Below are 21,970 nucleotides of genomic sequence, written 5' to 3'. Positions count from 1 at the left end.
AATTATTTTTGAATTTCTTGAGCATTTCAGCTATCGGGCGCGTGACAAGAGTGTCTTAGGAACCTAAAAGGATGGTCAAAAAGTCGCTGGAGTTGGTCTTTAAGGTGTGAGCTTTGGGAACATTACTTCCAGCAAGATCTGATTAACTGAATTCATGGGACAAAACTCTTGGATAGTAAATTCGAAGCTGGCCACACATCCCATTAGGGTTAATACAAGTTTGCTCACTAGAATAAAATACCAGAGTGCAGCATGAATGCGTATGTGCATAAAATCCACTTGAATCTGCATGAATATACAGTCATGCCCAATACGAGTTGCAACATGCTATCCATGGTGAAAATGCTGCCTATGGTGACACAGAAAACAACTGGTTATGTAAACACTTTTTCGACTACTGGTACTTCCAAACCATTTTCATGTTTGCTGATGTTACAGTATAGGCTTTGGGTGCCTTCAACCACAGCTCGTATTGAGTGCCACTGTATATGTGTGTTGCATTTAATACATGCAGGGGCAGTCAAAAGAAAAAAATTGGGGTGAGAAGGGGTGGCATTGGACGCCCCGGATACTTGAATGATTTTCATGTATTCCTACAGAGGCTTCTGCATCTCCAGTGTCGGAGATGGCTACATCTTCACTGGAAACAATGGCTTTGACGCCAGATCCGCTTGAAGAACTGACAAGTAATGATGCCGTTGTTGAGAAAGAGCTCAGGGAATCTGAAGAGCTAGTTGAACAGGTGGGTTTGCCTGTGGTTTCAACAGCCGAATGGTAAAACTGTAATCATTTCAAACTGTGACACATATTTAGGAAATCATACATACCCATAGATTTGGGTGTTCATATTTTCACATGAACACCAAAAGAGAGGAGGGCAAAGAAGGTCAACCATCCTTATGTACGTTTGTCCATATGCACACATATAAAATTAATATATTGCGGCTAGAGTGAGGGAGGAGGTGAATATCTCCATCCCCCCTGGTTGTTATGACAGATGGTCAAAATGGATACCTAGAAGTGTGAATGATGGCAGCTGAGAATTATGTGGGTTGTTTAAAAAATGAGAGATTGGGAGGCATAAAATGGTATCAGCTCACATAGGGCAGCGTGTGTCAGACATCATTGGGAGGGGCTTTTGTCTTGCAGAAAAATAGGCTAGCATTGATGGTGATAATGATGACGACCAAGATATGGGGAATTGACCATGCTCTGTAAGGACATCTTTTATTCATTTCAGCTTTAGTAGAGCTGCATTAGTTGAAATACCTTTACTAAGCTGTACCACGGTATGTATGTAGAAAAAGGACATATACACTCAGACATCATTATAACAAAGTTGCATCTTACAAGAAAATAAGTTCGTTATTACCTAAACTTCATTACAAAGGTCATTCCTAACACTGTATTCATTGTAAGACTATTTTTATTTATTTTGTTATTACTGATATTTTCTTATATGCATGTTCTTCTTAACGAGGTTTGAGTATATTTACCGCATGTCATGTAGTTCAGTTGACTGAAGGCTAATGTTTTCTTTTCAGGAAATGGATGATATATTCTGGGACTTGTAGGGACGGTGGTTGCCTCATTTTGTAGGAAAGAAAAAGATTAGTGTGAGGCAATTTTTATTTGGAAATAAGTTAAATAGTTAAGTTATACCATTTTTGGCTCAATCACAATCTTGTCAAGGGCTGGTGCTATTAAGACTAACGTGGCTTGTTTTTGCATCTGAATGCTTTGTCACATAAAGCGACGGACTTGCATGTAATGATGCCGGGCCCTTAATTCTTGATAAAAGGACTAATTTGTATTTGAGTGTGTTTTCGTAGGCCCTTTATAAGAGAAAGTGGATATGTTAGTGTACATCATTAAATGGGAAGTGTGAATGATACTGTCATTACTGCAATTTAACTCTACTTAAGTTATTAGCTTCCAGTTCCTTTGCTTTTTGTTCATGAATAATTAATTTACCATATTTCGATTCATATGCTGTAAAGAAGGTAGGAATTTAGGTGCATTTAACACTATGATTTAGTTGAATGAATCATGCATGCTGAGAGGCCTGTTTTTATTAATGGTAAGTTGCAGCAGCCTTGTGTTGTCTGTTTTATAGACAATGGAAAAATAGATTTTCATTATTCACCCATGCAGTATATGCCCATCATTTGGAATTTAAGTGCAAATTACTAGGTAATTTTATTTTTCATAACCAGAGCCATAGGCACTAATTGCCATAAAGAAAACAACCAATAAGATGCTGGACAACCACATTCTTTGTGGTTGCACAGTATATGGCTGACTGAGTATGAACCAATTGGCTGCACTTCTTACTATCATCATCATCAGCAGCCTTGAGTCAAGTACGTCCACTGCAGGACAAAGGCCTCTACCATGTTCTGCTAGTCACTCAGTCCTGCGCTTGCTGCTGCCATTTTATACCCGCAAACTTCATCTGCCCACCTAACCTTCTGTCTTCCCCTAACCCGCTTGCCTTCTCTGGTAATCCTGTTAGTTACCCTTAATGACCAGCGGTTATCCTTTCTACGCGCTACATGCTCGGCCCATGTTCATTTCTTCTTCTTGATTTCAACTATGATATCCTTATCCCCTGTTTGTTCCCTGATCTACTCTTCTCTCTTCTTGTCTCTTAAAGTTACACCTACCATCTTCCTTTCGATTACCCGCTTCCGACTATAGGTAACACAAAAAAATTTGATGCATTTGCAGAAGAGTACGAACACCAATTTACCTTGTGAGATTGAACAGAGCTGTATTGCTAAACTCACGCTGTTTATTCACTGAAAAAGGCTGCTAAGTTTACAGAATATGAGGAACAAAAAGCAAATGCACAAAAACAAGATATGAAAGCAGTAATTACACGTACAAGAAGAACATTGTTTCTGTTACATGGTGAAAAAGTCCTTTCTATGCATGGCTGGCGCAGAAGCCTAGCTCAGATTCCAGCCGCACACAGTCACATCGTGCATGTATCAACGGCCCCTTCCCGTAGCTCCAGGCACTGCAGCTAGGACGGTTTCGGGAGAATAAGGCAACAGGCTATATTAACAAACAACACTTTGTTGCTATGTTAACAATAATGCATACATGTCGCTTAGAGGAATGGTTTGCTCTATGAAGAGAACAAAGTGTAGGACTTACTTCTATAGTCAATGGGCGTGGCTCACAGGAGCTCAGAGGGGAAACATCGTTACCGCTGGCCGGTACCGGAGAGCTTGTCTCCTCAGTTTTGTTCCCACCTCTAGTTTCCCTCTTTCCAACGAGGGTTGACTCCCTCGCCAAGGAAGAGTAACCTGTCCCTTGAGCTGGAAAAGGGGGAGGGGGGGGGATAGCAGGGGTTGGCCGCAGACTGAAAGGATCTCCGAAAAAGGCTTCAGTGCTTCTTTCTGAGGGACCAGGTTGTCCTCGTGGTGGCACTTCTGTCAAGAAAGAGGAAGCACGGGCACGCATGCTGTCCCACAACGGACTGATAGATGGGTCACTTTGGTTTGTAAAAACCTTCCATTACTAGATGTGCATTCATGCTGCAACTTTTAACAATAATCTTCAGAACAGGAAAAGTGCAACGAGAATGGAGAATGGACAAAACACTTTGTTCATGATATAGCTTTTTTAGCGTGCAAAAAAGCTATATCAAGGAGGGAGTAAGCAAGAAAAAAGCTATAAGCAAAAAGCTAAGCAAAAAGCTATATTGAAGGAGGGAGCAAGCAAGAAAGGAAAAAACAAGAATAGAAATAAAAAGAACAAGGAAGAAAGAGGGAAAGGAAAAATCAAAGAGGGCTGTCCAGCTTTGCACTTCATACATACAGGTTTCGTACCCCTATAGGGCGAAGCTTCCTTATTACGCGACAGAAAGAGCTTGTTTCACGGAAGTTCCGGCATCGGCGTTGGTTGTGAGCGGAAAATCATCTTGTGCGTAACCAAAAAAATCGAGAAAGATGCAAACAGAATAGATCATTTCTGGGTCCGAGTCAGGATCGAACTCTGGACATTTGTGTGGCGTTTTATCGCACAGCCACGTGTCTTCTTATAAATACTGTGAAAAGAACTTACTCTGTTCGCAAATGCAGTGAAAATAACATTCATGGCTTATGAATATTCGCACCCTGTATACAGGCTTCACAATACAACATGTAATATCATAGTAATGCGTGGCACAAGCCTACATTGCCATCAGATGTCAGAGGACATGTGGTTATCATTACGACTAAGAACGCATGTTACTGCACGTATTCCCTTAAGACCAAGTAGTGAGTGCATAGCAATTGCTCATGGTTTCAAGCATGCCGCCCATTACACAGAATGCAGCCATATGCGAAAGAAAGCTTCAGTGACACAAGCTACTTTCAGTTTTGTAGATCACATAGTAGTAATCCACAATTTGAACTTCTTGGGTAGCATCATACAATAAGAAGTATGCACAAAGTGTTTAAAGTATGCACAAGAGTCAGGATACCATTATCACATTGAACTCTTAAAGTTGTAGCTTAAAGTTCCCCCAATATTTTCCCCTATAAAACTTTATGGGTTCAATCTTGTTGGTAAGGCTTCACTGATGCGAAGCAGCACGAAAAACGAGAAAGAGAAACGTTGGTAGTTGAGCACTTGCTTCTGTGTGTTTCTTTCTGTGTCCTTGTGCTTTCTGAGCCCTCAAAGTTTTATGATAAGTGGGAAAGCCAACAGTGCACCAAATGTTGCACTCAGTGAAGAAGGTTGCTAGCAAATGTTAGTATAGAACTCATTCATGGGGCAGTGTTCTCGAAACACTTTGCACTGTAGGTAGCCAGCGTAACAAATTTCAATGTGCACCAGCTCACGCTCACTCAAAAAGGCTGCGAATCAAAAACATGGCACACAGGGCACTTGCACAAGACATGCCAGCAGTGTTTATAAGGGCTGTAAGATGAAGCAATAATGCACTGGCCTGCCTTCTTCGACAGTGTTAAAGTTTCGATTACCAGACTTGCGTTTGTACTGCAACTTCTACTGATAATACCAATTTCATCGATCTTAATCTGTCAAAAATGGTTCATTCCCATAAAAAGTTGAATGCATTCATTTTAAGATTCCTAGGAAATAACACCATTGAAAAATGCTTCACACTCATCTTTTCTCTATGAAAGCTTTTGCTGGAACACTACACGATGTCCAGATTTTTGCGTAGCCTGCTATTTCCATGTTTCAGGGTGTTGTATTATGAATATACTGACAAATTTGTGCAGTACTACAGTAGTGTGATGAAATAACTCCTATAATTGTTTGTTTTCACCTAACTGCATTTCTGACTTGACTGATCAGATATGAACATGTGTGTTTGCAAGGAATGTTTAATGCCTGACCCATAACCACGGTTTTTAGTTTTCCTTTATAAGTAGGCTTGCGTGAATATTTGAGGGCTTTGAATATTCAAAGTGATATTAGAGTATTTTAATTTGCTTCAATTAAAATTTGAAATATTAGAAATTTCAAAGCATTTGAAATGAACGAATAGGTCTCCATTATTTCAAATGCAACTTCCTGTAAAGCTGGTGTCACGGCAGTGGAAAGGTGCTGGACTACCGTAATGCAGGAGAAATCCGCTTTGTTGTAAAGACCCTCTTCAAAATTAAATGAATGTATCGCCCTCACATCGATTCATATTTTAAGTTTAAGAGCTTCTTATACCGGCTTACATGCTCCGAGTACAGTAAATATTAAACCTAACTGCATTTTACAAGTTATCACTTGCATTCCTCCGAAAGTCGAATTCTGTTACTATTGAAAGTTGCTTCCATTTTCTTTGAACCATATAGAATGACATTAGCACGTAATATTTCTAGTTTAAAAAATGTAGAGCGTATTAATTGGGTGATGATAAATGTGCCAATTTTTCAGTATTTAATATGCGATATACCCTGCGATTTTGATTCAATATCATTAAACCACATCACTATTTATATATCGAATTCACTTTTAACTGAAAATTTACTATTCACACAAGCCTACTTATTATGGGAGCTGCACTGGGGACGGTAGATGTGTTTAAGTCAAGTCGCACCTTTCAGTCCCCTGAAAAGGCCCTTGAGAAGTTTAAGCAGCTTCTCCAAACCGACCCACGAAACCCCATAGCCAGCTATGGCAAAGCACTGGCCCTGGAGAAGATGGCCGAGCGGAGGAAGAGCAATTCAATCCTGGAACAGAGCATCCAGGCGTACTTGGACGTGATGAAGTTGCCAAGCAAGGAATGGTACCTCAGAGCGGGAAACAAGGCTGTGGATCGGATGCGCTTCCGAGGTGAGTGCTCGTGTTGAATGAGCCCTGCTTGCATGCATTAAAGCCACTTATTTCACCTCTCGAATCGACTAAGAAATGGAGAAAGTACAATGAATCATTTAAGGTTTCCAGATGCTCTTGCACAAACAGCTGCGGGTGTTTGCGTGTGTGCAGTGAAGGAGGCGGGGGGAGGGTCAAGCCTGCATTGCATTCTAGCTCATCATTTTTGAAAGTGCGGGGTTGTGGCCATACAGGCTTTCGACAACAGTTGCAATCAGGGAATCTTAATGTTCCATTTCAAGGCCTGTATACTTTCTGCATTTACCTGTGAAAGCCAGTGGCTGAAGGTCAGCTCTTGTGAGCAGCACTTAATTACCATTTTTCCATCCATTGGCTTGTTTTCTTTTGGATATGATCATCACAACATAAGGAAATATGGACGTAGGCCAGGCACGTATCAGTGGCTATTCTGCCACTGGTCATTGAGGGTAGCTAAAGCACTTTCCTAAAAAATAACTTAGGAGCGTGTAAGGGCAGTTTGATCTCTGCTGAATTACAAAAGTGATGTGAAAGTTTTCAAAAGTGAACGCCAATAGCACTTTTTGGTGAAAAAACAGTGGCTGTGGCCGCCCAGCTTCTTGAGATGCCGAGCGAACACAGCGACGTCATTCTCGATATGACGCGTCATCTGCAATAGCAGTACTGCTGAAGTGTGGCCTCTTTGATTAGTTCTGGAAATGGCACATCATGGGTTAGTCACGGAGGCAGTGGTTGAAAATAAAGAAGAACACTTGCTCCGGGCCAGTGGAAACGAAAATGACGTATGTTTCCACACCCACGCTTTCAACGCCCTCGCAGGGGCAGAGCACGACAAGTTTTTATTTCGCCTGTTCTAAAGCTCCTGCTGCTACAACCGTGAAAACAATTATGACAACAACAATAGTGTCAGTCCTTCCTAAACAAGAAGTTTTTATTGAATTCTAACATTCCTTCAGCTTCTCTTTAAGGGTCACAGACTGGATTCTAAGAGAAGGCAAGAAGGTGAGGGTGTGACAGAAAGTTAGGTGGACAGATGAGATTAGGAATTTTGCGCGTATGAAGTGGCAGCAGAAAGCACAGGACCGAGTTGACTGGCGGAACATGGGAGAGGCCTCTGTCCTGTAGTGGGGGTTGTCAGGATTATTATTATTATTATTATTATTATTATTATTATTATTATTATTATTATTATTATTATTATTATTATTATTATTATTACAACCGGGACAGAGGAGCAACTGGGGCTGATAAAGAAGGCCAAGGTGGCTATGGCATAGTTAGTTACTTTACTGGAACTACTAATAGAACACAAGAAATAAATGAAAAGGCTGCAGAGAAGACCAGACTAAAAGTTAGCTAGAGACAAATACATCATTCATTTTTAATAGCTATATTTTAGCTTACAAGCACAGCTTGATACTATTGTAATAAATATGTGATTGCATTTTCGGACTTACTTGGCTCTTAAATCACAAGCCGTATCCTCAGTGCTTTCTTCTTATTTAATCAAAAAATTGTTATGGCCCGAGATAATACTCTAATAATTTCAAAATTTTTAACAGCCTCTTATTGACACGTACCCACATTCATTTCTGGCAGCTATGATGCACATCTGTCTCCTCCAGCATATTAGATTCACTCATAGGAATAGAATTCAGGACGCTTGTGTTCTCACACTGTAGTGGACTATCGTTGAGGAGCACCTGTTCAGACTCCCTCTGAGGCAACTTTGTGGCAAAAGACACGAACAGCTGGTAGGGAGTTCACTGTAATACATGTCTCGTCACTATCGAAGCGCAGGCGCGGCGGCAGATGGCTGGCGCCACGCGCCCCGCACACTCATTTGCTTCTTGCCACTGAGTGCAGCAGATGCTGTCGCCACTTGCTCCCCGGGATACCGCGTTCATGACAGCCAGCAGTGATATCAGGCGCATAGTCTTTTGCATGTGATCTCTAAGAAGCTTCATTCATCAGTTGTATTTGTACATGGAACAACTGCTATCTTTGTTTGTTTCTCAGGTTCACATTTCAATGGGATAAGTAGGTGGACAGTCTATTGAAAGTTTCAATGGGTGGGCAGTCTATGTTAAGCAGAACGATGAGCGAAGCGCAGTAGTGGGCAGCATTTTAAATTACCATGGAGAGAATCGTGTGACCAAGGCTTGTAATTTTATAAATTGGGGAGGAAGCATTGTGAAGAAGTTAGGAAACCGAACATCATTTGACACGGAGTTTGGCCAGACCACATTTAAAGAGGTTATTTGATAATTTCTTGCATGTTTGTGTTATTCTGGCATTATTTTGTAGCTGTTTTATATAGTAAGAAGGCAAAATGTGATATTAGTGTTGCATTGGGTGAGACTGTGTTTTTGTGCAAGCAAGCTTTGTGCACACATTGCAGGATTTTTTACCAAAGCTATAAAACTGCAGGCGGAAATGAGCAGCAAGTTCCCTGAGGATGTTGGAATCAAGAATCAAATGGCAGTTTCCTACCTGATGATCGGCCAAGGAAAAGTTGCTGCCCAGCTGCTTGAACAGGTATTTCTTCTTTCTTTGAACTAAATGTTCCTCACTGGTGTTAGATATTTTTGAGTGGTGCCCATTTGTTTAATCTTCAAAAGCGAGAGGCTTATTGCTTTATCCACTGCAGTTATCTGATATTATGCTGTACTGCTATGCACAAAACATCTTTTTGACTCCCAGCCATGGTTGCAGAAATGTGATGGAAGTGAAATGGGCAATGGATTTGCATGATAAAGGATCCCAGGTTTCCTTATCATATGTCTAAAAATCATAATCGTGGCACTGGAACAGGAAATTCTAGAATTGTGTTTAATTATTAAATAGAAAGAAAGAAACACCTCTGATGCATAAATTGTGATAAAACTTGTGGTAAGTTTATGTTCTTTCCTTATGTTAAGCTTTCTGGCAAAGGTATTGTTAGGCATAGACACAGGCAGTGTGGTGGCATGTGTGAGGGTGATGTAATGGTTGGAAAATGCACATCCTGGCATTAATGACATTGCAAGATTCAAATTTGCTACACTTGTTAACTGCAGGGATTTCTCTTGCCAGTCGCCTTGCACAGGCACACAGTGTCATAACCTAGCATGTCACCGATTGACTGATTTGCATCTCACAACGTAACAGGGGTGATTTTTTGTGCTATAGAAAAGAAAAATGAAGGTCAATGCTGGTGACACAACTTGTGTGTACACAGTATGTTGTAATACGGGCAGGCAATGCTCGCTGTCTTCTGGAAGTTGCCAAGCGTAGTACCGTGAAAGCTCGTTATTTTAGCTCTTGTAAATGAGAAAATTTGGATAATTCGGGCATATTTTTAGGTCTCGGCCAACATTAGTATTGTTTAGCAGCACCAAACTTTTGTTTATTTGGGCAAATTTGGCCACAACGCGGTTATTTCTAATGATCCTCAATTGTGCCACGCAAAAGAGTGAAAATGTCGTTTGCAGAAAATCGAAAAGAAGTGGCACTGTCCGCATTGCTATTTTCATCAGTTGGTCGGGATGGTGGTTTTGTTCACTTGAGTATCCGCCAATTAGCAGCTTTGTTTCAACTAGATGTGATGCGTACACATTGTCTCAAAATTCAGGCATCAGGGAAGCTGTTGAAAATGAAAAGCTTTCAACGGTGGTTAGTATGTTGGCATAAAACAAGATTGCTGTGTTCTGATCATCTGGTGCCAGCATATTACGTATGAAAGAGCTGTCGTCAAGAGCTCATCCGTATTGGTGGCAGTATGTAATAACGGAGGGGTGCAGAGACAGTCTAAATAATCATGGCAGTCTGGCACAGTGATCGCATTGACAACACAGTTGTAGGATCATGAAAACTGTGGCTCTTACAGTGTTCTTATGCAAAACAACTACGGGATTTACGTACTCATCAAGAAAATGAAAGTGTATTAATGTAACCGACAATTGTTTATTGTATTTTTTATACTTTTCATAATTCCGCATTCATTGAATCCAGGCGTTTTTTCCAGTCTTGTGAAGTCTAAAGTAAGGCATTTTGACTGTAGTAAGCTGCGATTGCATATTTTCTTTCTGTTACTGTTTTCTTAATACCTACTACAGATCATGGGATGTTACAATAATCATGAATAATATTTCTTCACTCCGAATTGGAAAAATTACCATCATCAGCCAGATCATTTGCCTATGTGATGCCGATCAGTCAAGAAGTTTTCTTGTCAAGAATATCTCTTACTGTACTCATTCTCTGGGTCATCAGAGTTATTGCATCCCACGCAAGACAAATGTGCACACGTGTTCTGGAAATGAAGCAAAAGATGAGGACAAACAAAGCACGTTCATGATGATGACGCTTTTCTGTAGACAACTTCCGATGTAACAAAAGTTTAACAGCTCTGCTGTGTTAATCGTGGGCGATTCTTTCAGGTTATATCCAATTTCTGCTGTTGGCAGCTTTCAGTGCACCAAGCTCAGTTTGTGTCCTTGCTCATCCAGGTTTTGAAACAAGACCCAAGCAATGGGTTTGCAAAGGTGCACTATGGTTTTATATTGAAGACTGAAAAGAACGACTTGGAAGGTGGCATCAAGTACCTCAGTGAAGGCATTGCAACTAGGGAGCCAGGAGTCATAGATGGACGCTTTTTCTTGCACCTTGGTGACGCTCTCCAGAGGACTGGACAAAATGAAAAGGTAGCTTTTTTTTTTTTCAAGCAAGTTGCTGTATTAAACCAGCCTGGGTGTTTATATGGTGAAGAATCATAAAAAAAAACTGTGCAGTGGTAACTTTGGTATCATTTTGTTATTTTACTCACTTTTTCCAACTTTTTCCCCTATTTTCGATTTTTTATGACTAACTTTGCAGTTTTTTTACTGTGGTACTGATTAACTGGATTTAGTTTTGATTTTCTTTAGAGACATTAATTAGTAACAGCTGTAGGTATAGGACGGCAAAAAAAGGTGGAGCTAAGTCAGACTCACCCAAAAAGTATATCTTCTGTTTTGAACTGACACTCACCAAAATATTACTCAGCCAGACTCAGACTTACGGTTCAATCTGAGTGAGTGAGTTTGCTGACCTATGGCTGCAAGTTTTTCTGCCTAATTTGTTTGACTTCCCACATGAAGCGTATTGGTGAGATGTGTTTGGTGAAAGTTTTATCGGTCAAAAGATACTTCATGGATCCCTCAGCTGCTGTTACAGTTTGTGGATATGACAGCCTGAAAGAAAATTGTATGAAACGAGTCACTAATATACACACCCTACTGTGGGGATTAAACGGTACTGGAGTTCCAGAGCTTAGGATTCAGGAAAATGTCATGAACAGGAACCCCAGCATTGCACAGCTCCTACTGCATGCATTTTCACTGATGAATGATGCCTTATCATATTAGTGCACACGTAGCCCCACTTCATTAGTTACATTTTCTGCAAGTTCGTCAAACTGCATGGGCAATGTCTTTCTGTTAATACTGAACACAAAATCTTGGGCTTAATTATGGACACCAAGCTAACCTTCATACCATACATGAAGTATTTAAAAAAACAAGTGCATAAAAGCAATGAATGTTCTAAAAGTGTTGTCACGCACTGCGTGGGAAAGTGACAAAAAGTGTTAAATGAATTGGTTTAAAAGCATCATATGTACCCGAATAGACTATGGGGCAATAGCATATTAGTCTGCGACACCTACTGCCCTTAATATGCTTGACCCTGTTCATCATCTAGGCATTCGTCTCTCTATGGGTGCTTTTCGCTAGCCCCGAGAAAAGCCTGTACGTGGAATCGAACGAATGGTTGCTCCACCTACAGAGATGTTACATGTCTTTTAAATATTATCTTAAAGTGAACGCTAACTAGGAACACCCTTTATGTTCGACAATTAACAACATGTTAAGTTCTGCTGTGCTTGAAAAATGGCCTTCTATGAGACAGCCCTACTCACTCCATGTTAGGGGCCTAGCAAAGGGAACCAGTGTGCCATTTGAACACCGTTTGATGGCTCCCGCAGCAATCCTGCCACCGTGGCAGTGGCAGGCAATAGATTGTGATGTGTCTTTCTTAGAGGTTACGAAGCACGTGCCAATTGCACATATTCGAACATACTTCCTAGAACTACAACATAAATACACATGTCCTGAGTTCTTTACGGATGCTTCGAAGTCCAACACTTCTTTCTTGTACGCAGCCGTCGGCCCATCCTTTTCAAAAGCCAACGTCCTGCACTCTGATGCAAACATTTTCACTGGCCAAGCTTATGCGATACTTGCGGCCGTTAAACACATTAAAAAATAAAAGTACAGAAGGCAAGAATATATACAGATTCTTTAAATGTAGTAAAAGCTCTAAAATCTCTTAAAAAAGTACAGAAACCCTGTCCTTGTCTCGCTTTATTCGCTCTTATGCACAGTCTACTCATCTAAGCAGCGTGTTGTAGTCTGTTCGATGCCAAAACACCGTGAAATACAAGGCAACGATCTGGTGAACCAGCTAGCTAGATCCGCCAACAAAACCGCTACCAATACATTGATACCAGCTCCTGCACTCGATTTGAAATTTTTTCTAAAACAAAAGCTCGGGAGTTATTGGCAGAGCACATGGGACTCACGCACAGGTAATAAATTGCATGTCATGAAGCCGCAACTTGGTCATTGGCCGCCAGTATCAAAATCACGCCACGTAGAAGTAATACTGACAAGTTTAAGAACAGGACATACACACACAACACATTCATTTCTTTTGTCTGGTGGCGATCCACCTTTGTGGGATAGATGTGGAAAAGCACTCATGGTACTTCACATTCTAATCTAGTGTAAAGAATTAGACACGCTGAGAATACAACACTTTTCATTACCCTACCGACAACAGATACCACTTCATTTTGCAATGTTCGTCAGTAGGGAACCACTTGTCACCTATAAATCGTTGTTAGCTTTTTTGAGAGAAGTTTGTACCTTTTATATCAAGTACCCGGGCATTCCGTAGCATGACATCTCCAGAGTGGTCTCCGCTGCGGTGTCTACACTCACCAAAGCACTTGCCTCGCAGCCCTTGGACGCAAGGGTGTGAACTATTTTATTATCACAAACTTTCGTCGTCCATTAACACCACACACTTTTCATGATATGGTTATGATTTTATTACTTCTGTGTTTTTACCCGCCTTAGAGCGAGGAATTTTAAAGGGTCCCTCCAACACTTTTGAAGCACCTATTTTTTTAATGTGTTTTGGGTAGACCGATGGCCGGGGATAATTTTAGCATAGGTCCAAGCACCGATATTAAAACCATTAGTATTTTAATCGTGCGATAAAGTCACCTCATTGCTGCCGACCTCGTCGGCGCACAGTGGCGCTCGCTAGAAATAGGCGGGCGGAAATGACGACGATGAGCGCAGCCTATCGCAGGAGGCGTAAAGCCTCGCTCTGAAGCAAAAGGACCTCTTCGAGTTCTGACAAGTCGGGGAGGCTCATTTCTACCAGCCTCACCCAGCTGTTCGACCGCGTAAACAAAACGGCGTGGTCAGGCACCACGTTGCTTGTTGCTATAGCAACAGCGTCATAAGCACAATAATTATTTTGCCTTTTGCTTATACAGTGCTGTCCACTCTTGCGAACACGGTACACTGTCGCAGCGCTGCACGGGGGGCCAGCACACACTGTGGCGCATCGAAGCTAATCTGTGCAGGCCCACAGGCATTGCCTAATCTCTTATGTGCTCAAGTGCCGTGCTTGCTTTGCAGGAAAGCATGCCCAACTATCAGCATGCCAGTAGCGATTGAGCGCTCCTCAAGGGCATTGCAAAAAAGTACTCTTCGCTTGTTGTGTAGTTTGAGCCGCGTGTTGTTCTTGTTGTTGTTCAAGATCAAATAAGCAGTTACAAACATGCGTGTGCCCGGTGGCTTCATCAAGAATACAATATTTGTGATATTTCTGAATGATACTCACAATAATTACTTGGCTATTGCAATTAAGTACTCTTTCTTCTGCTATATAGAGCTTGTATCAAGCATTGGGGGGGGGGGGGGGGGGGGAGGGAAGACTCCACGGGGTCGCCATGTATTGAAACATAACCGTGGAACATAATCACCTCATTTTGTTATCGGTGTCTAGTATTGAGACATTCTGGGGTTTAGTACTGATGTTTCTCGAATCTTGACCCCAAGCCCTCTTGAGACATGATCCACTTATAAAACATGTGAAACACTTTTTTTCAAAAGGTAGCACATTTTGTTCAGCAATTTCAGTGGTGGGAGACCTGCGCCAACTCGTAATTACTGCGCCACACTGCTCCAAAAGGTTTTTTCTTTTTTTTGTCTAATTTACACCATTGCTGTGCCACGATGTGGTTTTGTAACTGCAGGTAATGTTGACAGCACTCATCGCGAGCAGATATTACGTGATGGTCGCCATCTAGTTCCCTTGGGCCGCTGCATTTTCATAAGTTGCACCGCTGCAACAGCACCGAATTGGCCAATTAATCATTCCAACTTTTGCATGATTGTGGCATTGCCTTTTCTGATAACCATTGTCAAAGAACAAAGGCGAGAAGGCAGATCCATCATTGACTACCTGGTAGTACGTATCGACGCAGAGATCCGAGACACTTTTGTCCACAGTCAATATTTTCTGTCAGTCTTTCTCGATATGAAGAAAGCTTACGACAATACATGGCGCTTTGGTATATTAAGAGACCTGCATCACCTTGTTGTGCACGGTAGAATGTTCATCATAATCTAAAGTTACTTGTCCAACCGGACATTCTCTGTGTGGGTGGGCAATGGGTTGTCCCAAACATTTTTACAAAAGACGGGTGTGCCACAGGGTGGTGTGCTTAGTTGCACTTTTTTTATTATCAAGATGAATTCCTTGCATCTTTACATCCCACGAAATATTTTCTATTGCACATATGTCGACGATGTGCAAGTAGGTCTTAAGTCATGCAATTTTGCAATGTGTGAGCGACAGTTGCAACTAGTTCTGAACAAAATCGCAACATGGTCAGTTGAAAATGGTTTCAGCTTTAATGCTCAAAAAAGTACCTGCATCCTGTTCTCTGGTAAGCGAGGCCTTCGTGCTGACTCAGATATCTACCTCCATGGTTAGCATCTCTCTGTGAACACGAAGCACAAATTCTTGGGCTTGATTCTGGATAGTAAACTGACATTCATATCACACATTAAGCATTTGAAAAATAAATGCATAAAAACAATAAATGTCCTAAAAATCTTGTCACGCACCACGTGGGGGTAGTGACAAAATGTGCCTGAGAGATTTGTACAAAAGCCTCATGCACACCCGCTTAGACAACGGGGCAATAATCTATCAGACTACAACACAAAGCACTTTGCAAATGCTTGATCCTGTCCATCTAGGCATTCGCCTATCAACGGGTGCTTTTCACACTAGCCCTATAGAAAGCCTCTACGTTGAGTCTAATGAGTGGTCACTCCATCTGCAGAGATCTTTCATATAATTCGTATATTTCCTGAAGGTGAACGCAAACAAGGATCACCCGACGCACCCCATAATCAATAACGTGTCCTCCTCAACTCTTTTTCACAGCCGCGCTTTGCTGCGACAGCCCCATGCACTTCGTGTGACGGACCTGGCAAAAGAAATGGGTGTGCCACTTCTCGAGCAGCATTTGGCAGCCCTCACTGCAAATATCCCTCTGTGGCAGTGGCAATTAATAGATTGTGGAAGTCGCAAAACATGCACCTCTTCAACATATCCGCACATACTTTCTTTAACTGCAGCACAAGTACACCTGTCCTGAGTTCCTTACAGATGCATCTAAATCTCACACTTCTGTGTCATACGCAGCCGTCGGTCCATCTTTCTCAGATGTCGGTGTTCTGAACTCTAATACAGGCATTTTCTCTGCAAAAGCCTATGTGATTCACTTATACTTTATGTATGTTTGTGCGTGTATTTGTATGTGTGTGTGTCTATACACACAACCAAAATTGTAAAAACTTGGGGAGGGTTTAAGTGCCCCCACATGGCTATGCCCATGTTAGACAAAGCCTGTTCAACACTGCCAGAGTAGGCATAGATTTGACATAAACAATGCGACGATGCATGAAAAGAAGCCATAATGAAGAAGGGCAACTTCTGAAAACGATTGCAACATCATGTGTGACTAATGGCCTGATGGGTGTCCGTCTTTTTTGGTTGTTGTTGTTGTTGTTGTTGCCACTGTACATCAAGTCGAAGTAGACTTGTAGAATCAGTTACACAAAAGTTTAAAAAAAATTATTTGTATACCGCCTTCTGTTTTCAGCCGCTCTGTGTTGCGGTTTCCTAGCCACCTGTTAACACGATATTTAGGAACTTCGGATCAAGAAATGCTCCACCAGCTCATGAAGAACAATGCTAGAAGGTCAGGTGACAAAATATATATAGTGGCAAGAAGGCGGGGGGGCTGTTCCGTTGTGATGTGATTGATTTACGGCATGCAGTTTACAAGCAAACCCCAAATGTGGTTTTCTGCAATAAAGATACAGTTGACTCCCGATAATTCGAAGTCGCTTAATTGGAGTTATCGGTTAATTGGAAGTGGAGTGGGGGTCCCATCAGTTTTGAATGTAGTTCAACAGGAAGAAATTCTCGGTAATTAGAAGCTAGAGGTCTGAAATTTCGGTTAATTCGAATTTATTTTCGATCGAATTCCCGGAGGAAATCGTAATGTTTGTTAAATTTCCTATTTTCGAAGTGCTAAACAACTATGCGCGTCCGACGGGCACCCAAGGGCATCGCAGTTGACCACAGTGCCGCAGCTCAAAGCGTCAGCTGATGGCATCGCAGTTGCATGCAGTGCCCCAGATCACGAAACGGCTGCTCCGGCGGTTCCGGTTACGGGCCTCATTGTTGATCTCGTTACGGTCGTGTGCAGACTCAGCGTTTCCATATGCTGGCGCAAGCGTGGGGTCACGTAAAGGATGAAACCATTGCCAACTGCTTTAGGGCGTGCGGCTTCATTCCATGTGGTGCAGATAATGACGCGTCTTGTACAGTGGGGGAAGAAGACACAGGTGAGCTTGACGTTGATGGTCTCCTGCCAGCTCTCGGCGACGTCCCTTTCGAGGAGTACATTGCCACTGACAGTTCGGTAGAAACGTGCGGTGCACTGTCGGACGCTGAGATCGTGGAGATGGTTCAGCCCAGCGAGCCTAGTCACAAAACTGGGGTTGACGACGACGACGCCGCAAGTGAGCCACTACCGCGGGCTGCTGATGTAGCCGCAGGCCTTGCCCTTGCGCAGCGGTTTTTCACTGCTGAGAGCAACGCCGAGGAAGCACTTGGGCACATATACAGCCTGCAGGACTTGCTTTCTGCTGCAAGATTCAGCAAACAGAAGCAAACGGCTATCACAGATTTTTTCTCATAAACTGCTTTGAAATAAATGTATTTTTCGTTCATTGTGGTTAATTGGAATTCCGCTTAATTCAAAGTTTTTTGCGGTCCCCGTGATCTTCGTATTAACGAGAGTCGACTGTATTCCTCGTAGCGACGTTTTCTAATCTGCGAGGGAAGCCCTATCGTGAAAAGTTGAAAGGTGGAGAGAACATGGTAAAGAAAAAGTAGAAATAAATTAAAATCGTTTAACAATGGCCTTTCACGAGTGTTGCTGTAGGAAAATTTTTTATAGAGACAAAAGTAACTATAACGCCCTTTTTCGATAAAGTTACTGTGTAAAATAGTAAGTGTTTCATTTACAACTCCCTCTAACTTAAAAGTAACTGGTTATAGTTAAAAGTTACTGGAAAAAGTAACTAGTTACCGGTAACGCGTTACTGCCCAAGCGTGGTTCAAAGGGCAGGAAAGCACTGTATGACAACGTCTGTTACACTTGGGCTGATAGCAACGGATAAGGCCATGGGTAGCTGATGCTTAAAGATTCCTCGAAAGATGCAATTCAAAAGATTAGATTGACATCCTTCAACCATTGCCCCTGCCGCATTCCCTTTTACTGCTGGCCGATGACGTGTTGAAAGCTATAGGCCCATGCTTCATGTACATGTAACGAAGCTGCATTTCCCATACTCTTAAGAGCATTGACCAACGTGCTCATAAGCTTATCTTTTTTACAATTTCAGTCAGTGAATGTCAGAAGCACTGCGACGAGAAAGCTTTTATTATGTCTCTCAAAGAGATGAACACCACATTGTGCCACGGCCAAAGTTACTTTTCTTACAGAGATTACTGTTGCTGTTCTCACTGTGTAGTACTCAACACAAGCCTTCTTTTCATGACACCAGTTGAAACATTGGCTGATATCTGAGCTGCGGTTGATAGTGCATTAGCAATATCAGGAACATTGGAGAGAGTATGAGGCCACTCTGAAGTTAGGAGTCGCTGCCACGGCTCCGTCTACTTACAGACACGAGTGTTCGTTGCTGCCTCTTTAGTGCGAAATAGGCCACAAGGAGAATGCCTTACCGTTACGATGACATACGTGCGGAATACATGTCATCGTTGAGGTGGTAAATCTGAAGAAGCTAAAAGAGGACTCGGCCGCCTTGTTAGTCCAAGCTTTGATACGCCACTTCAGAGCACACACGCACGCACGTTATGTAAAAAAAGCAGCAAAGCCCCATTTAAGAAATCCCTGAAAATACTCTTCTGTTCGCCGTAAAGCTAGGGGAATGCGGACATTCTCCTTCAAGAATCCAGCAAGTCTTAGTAGCCTTGCGATAAACCAAAACAATCCTGAGCAATTTGAAAAGATGCATGCAATTAACTGCAATTGAAGCAGTGAAGGAAGGAATCACTCGCGTCGTTTCCAGAAAACTGCGCATTATTTTGCAATGCCCTTGGAGAGCGCTCAAGCGCGTCATAAAAAATCGGGCAATACATGAGCACTGGTGCCTCGCGAAGTGCGTCCACGTTGCGCTGTGTTCGCGCCAATAGTTGACAGGACTGTACATTTAACCTGTCAGCACTCGTACAGGGTTGGACAGTGCTTAGTCAAACTGCAGCATCTGCAGCTTTGTCACCGTCTCCAGTTTCTTTTTCATCACTGTTTGTTTTGATGAAAAAAAAATACGAATATGCTGACTGATTAACTGCTGAACTTACTAATTCTTTTGCTTGGGTTGAGAATGAGTTAACTGAGGTTTGAATTTCTCTGTGTTCCCTAGGCTTCCTGTACGTTATAGATTTTTGCAGCTTCTGCTGGCCTTTTTCCTAGTTGGTTTAGATTCTGCATTTTCTGTTGAAAATTCTTCACAAGACTTATACACATGTTGTATTGAATTTTGCTTTGTGTGCCTCAGGGTAGAATTTCCTAACTCTTTTCTAAGTCACCCACCATTGTAGTGCCTCACAGTATGCGCACACAACAGTTTGAAACAGCACAAGTCTGTGCATGTTAAAAGAAAAAACCAGGAGAGAAAATCCGCACCCAGCATGATATTTCGACATATTACCAAAATGGCAGACGAGATTTTTTTGCCCCGCACCACTCCCCCACCCCTAATCAGAATTCAATATGGCACCAGCTCCAGATAGAAGCATTTATTTTTCCCTATCTGGCACACCCATTTCAACCCGCTCTTAACCAACCACATTGCATCAACCCGGACTGATTTTTTCCACTGCTTGTAGAGCTGCGCAAAACCCTTGTTGGTAGACCCTATCCCTAATCCTTCCCTTTCCTCGTGGGAGGCCGCTCTTTCGGCCACTGGCTTGGATGACTAGTTGTGGCTGGTGGATCGGGCCTGCCTAGAGATGTCAGCCAGAGGGTACCTGGAAGTCTAGGGGCCCAGTCACATTGAGTACTTTTTTTTTTTCAAATGAAGTTGTATCCATTCAATCATCATTCAAACCTTTTAGTGCAATATATAAAACAAAGACAGGTGCTATTCTTTACCTTCTTCATCATATAGTATTCTTGTGCTGCGTCCTGCATTAAAATGCTGAAGCGCACAACAGACCTTTTTCTTTAAGGACCTCTACTTTTGGTAACCTTACATTGATGCATTCTGTGCACCTCGAAGATTACAATAACTTGTGATAGTACAAAGCAATACTTTCCTCAGGCCCTGGAGGTCTACAAAGAAGGAGTCAAGGAGGGGCTCTTTGCATCTGTTTACCAGCGCTCTCTGTACAGCGTCGATGGCCTGAAAGCACAGCCATGGTGGGACCCAAAGGAAACGCCGTATGCATCAGATCTTAAGGTATGCCGCCTTTTGTGTTGTAGCCACTGTTACCTTTGCTCGGATTGAGTTGAAAGCACACGGCGTGTTTTGTGTCTCAATGACTGAGCACGACTCTTTTGTGTGACAAGCAGCAACGGACACTTTCATTTCTTTCCCAAGCCCTTGCACTCAACCACTTACAATTTTCTGAATATCGAAAGATAGTGTTTTGAAAAATGCAGTTTGTATGAAATCAATGGTTCTGGTTCGAGTTGAGAATTGTACACATACTGTCGGCACCCGAGAAATCAGGTGCCTGAAGTTCTGGACATGCCCGATTTTCCGGGATCATCTCTAGCACCACCAAGTTCCCCGTAGAGTCAATGTAGAGTCAATGTCAAAGCGCTCGTGTTGTCTACGTTTCTTTCTTTTGTTTCCGTTCTGTGGCGCTAAGATTTCTTAGTCATGCATCGTTACCAACCTGCCCAACTCGCCGCACTCATCAGTATTAAAAAGTCTGAAATTATAAAGGTTTGTAGCTTCCGCCATCCGATTATTTGGACTTCTTGTTGCTAATCGCAGACTCGAAGTCACCATCGATGCCGCCATTCAAGTTTTTTTCGGACACTCGAAACCACCGCGCCGCAGCTGCCGTACCCTCAAAACGGAAAATGATGCAATCCAGCGCACGCCAATCCGTTGCCAGTCCTAGCCTCTCACCTAAGCTACGGCCAGAGTATAGTGCCTAGAATGTACTGACTAGTGGGCTGAGCGCGCACTATTGCGTGGCAGCCACGCTGATGCCTTCCCGAAGTCACCGCATGGTGGCACTGCCACTCTCTAAGGTCCACCGCGCGTCGGCGGCTCCTGCACTATGAGCAGCATAGCGCAGCACTTTCTGCCACGAATCTAGTCTTCTCCGTTGCTTTTAACACACTTCACAAGACACTTGACTGTACGGAGGAAGTCTTAGTGCCAAGTAAATGCCCGAAGAGAATCCTCCGCTGGTTCGGAAGGACAAAATAACTAAGCATTTCACACTCGCGCACCTTATGTCGTCTACTTGTTTTCACGATTTCGTGCTTATAATGACCAAGGTCGAATACAAGAAGTCATTTGAAAATAATAAGCTAAGGCTGATGCATCAGATGCAAGAAATCGTGTCGTAAGATAGGCTCACGGCAGTTTCAATCTCAAACAATAAAACTCGGACTTTTCGTAGCTACATGAGAACGTTCGCGGTCGAGCTTGCTCGATTAAGGGTGTCGTCGCAGCTGGCTGCCACTTGGTACATCTTACTGTGTTAAAAATCGTGCCACATGGGACTGAACAAAAGTGCTTGAGTGTTTTTTTTTTTTCTTCATCCCGGCCTGTTCACGTTTTTTTTTTTTTTTTTCAGTGCATTGGTTTTACTCGACCTCAATCTAGTCAACTGCTATTGAAACTGCTCAGTCATGGTATATTTTATTTTATTACACTCGGTATGATGCAGCATCATGCTAAGGGCATACTCTCTGCCGAGT

General features: G+C 42.4%; 1 protein-coding gene across 3 annotated transcripts in view; it reads left to right on the top strand.

The window, feature by feature from the left end:
- Nucleotides 1-21,970, top strand: part of LOC119175056 (aspartyl/asparaginyl beta-hydroxylase) — a 48,778-nt gene that overhangs the window by 11,322 nt on the left and 15,486 nt on the right. For all 3 annotated transcript variants that reach the window (XR_012895278.1, XM_037426247.2, XM_037426245.2), the window contains exons 6-10: nucleotides 600-742; nucleotides 6,066-6,294; nucleotides 8,714-8,850; nucleotides 10,803-10,997; nucleotides 20,349-20,486. Coding sequence is in view for 2 of the 3 variants with exons in the window: in XM_037426247.2 (XP_037282144.1) it covers nucleotides 600-742; nucleotides 6,066-6,294; nucleotides 8,714-8,850; nucleotides 10,803-10,997; nucleotides 20,349-20,486 (842 nt within the window). In the remaining variant the exon portion in view is untranslated. The remainder of the gene's footprint in view (nucleotides 1-599; nucleotides 743-6,065; nucleotides 6,295-8,713; nucleotides 8,851-10,802; nucleotides 10,998-20,348; nucleotides 20,487-21,970) is intronic.

The sequence above is a fragment of the Rhipicephalus microplus genome, chromosome 5 (assembly GCF_043290135.1).
Source record: "Rhipicephalus microplus isolate Deutch F79 chromosome 5, USDA_Rmic, whole genome shotgun sequence".
In the NCBI taxonomy this organism is placed as follows: domain Eukaryota; kingdom Metazoa; phylum Arthropoda; class Arachnida; order Ixodida; family Ixodidae; genus Rhipicephalus; species Rhipicephalus microplus.
This window is presented reverse-complemented; position numbering and strand designations above follow the sequence as displayed.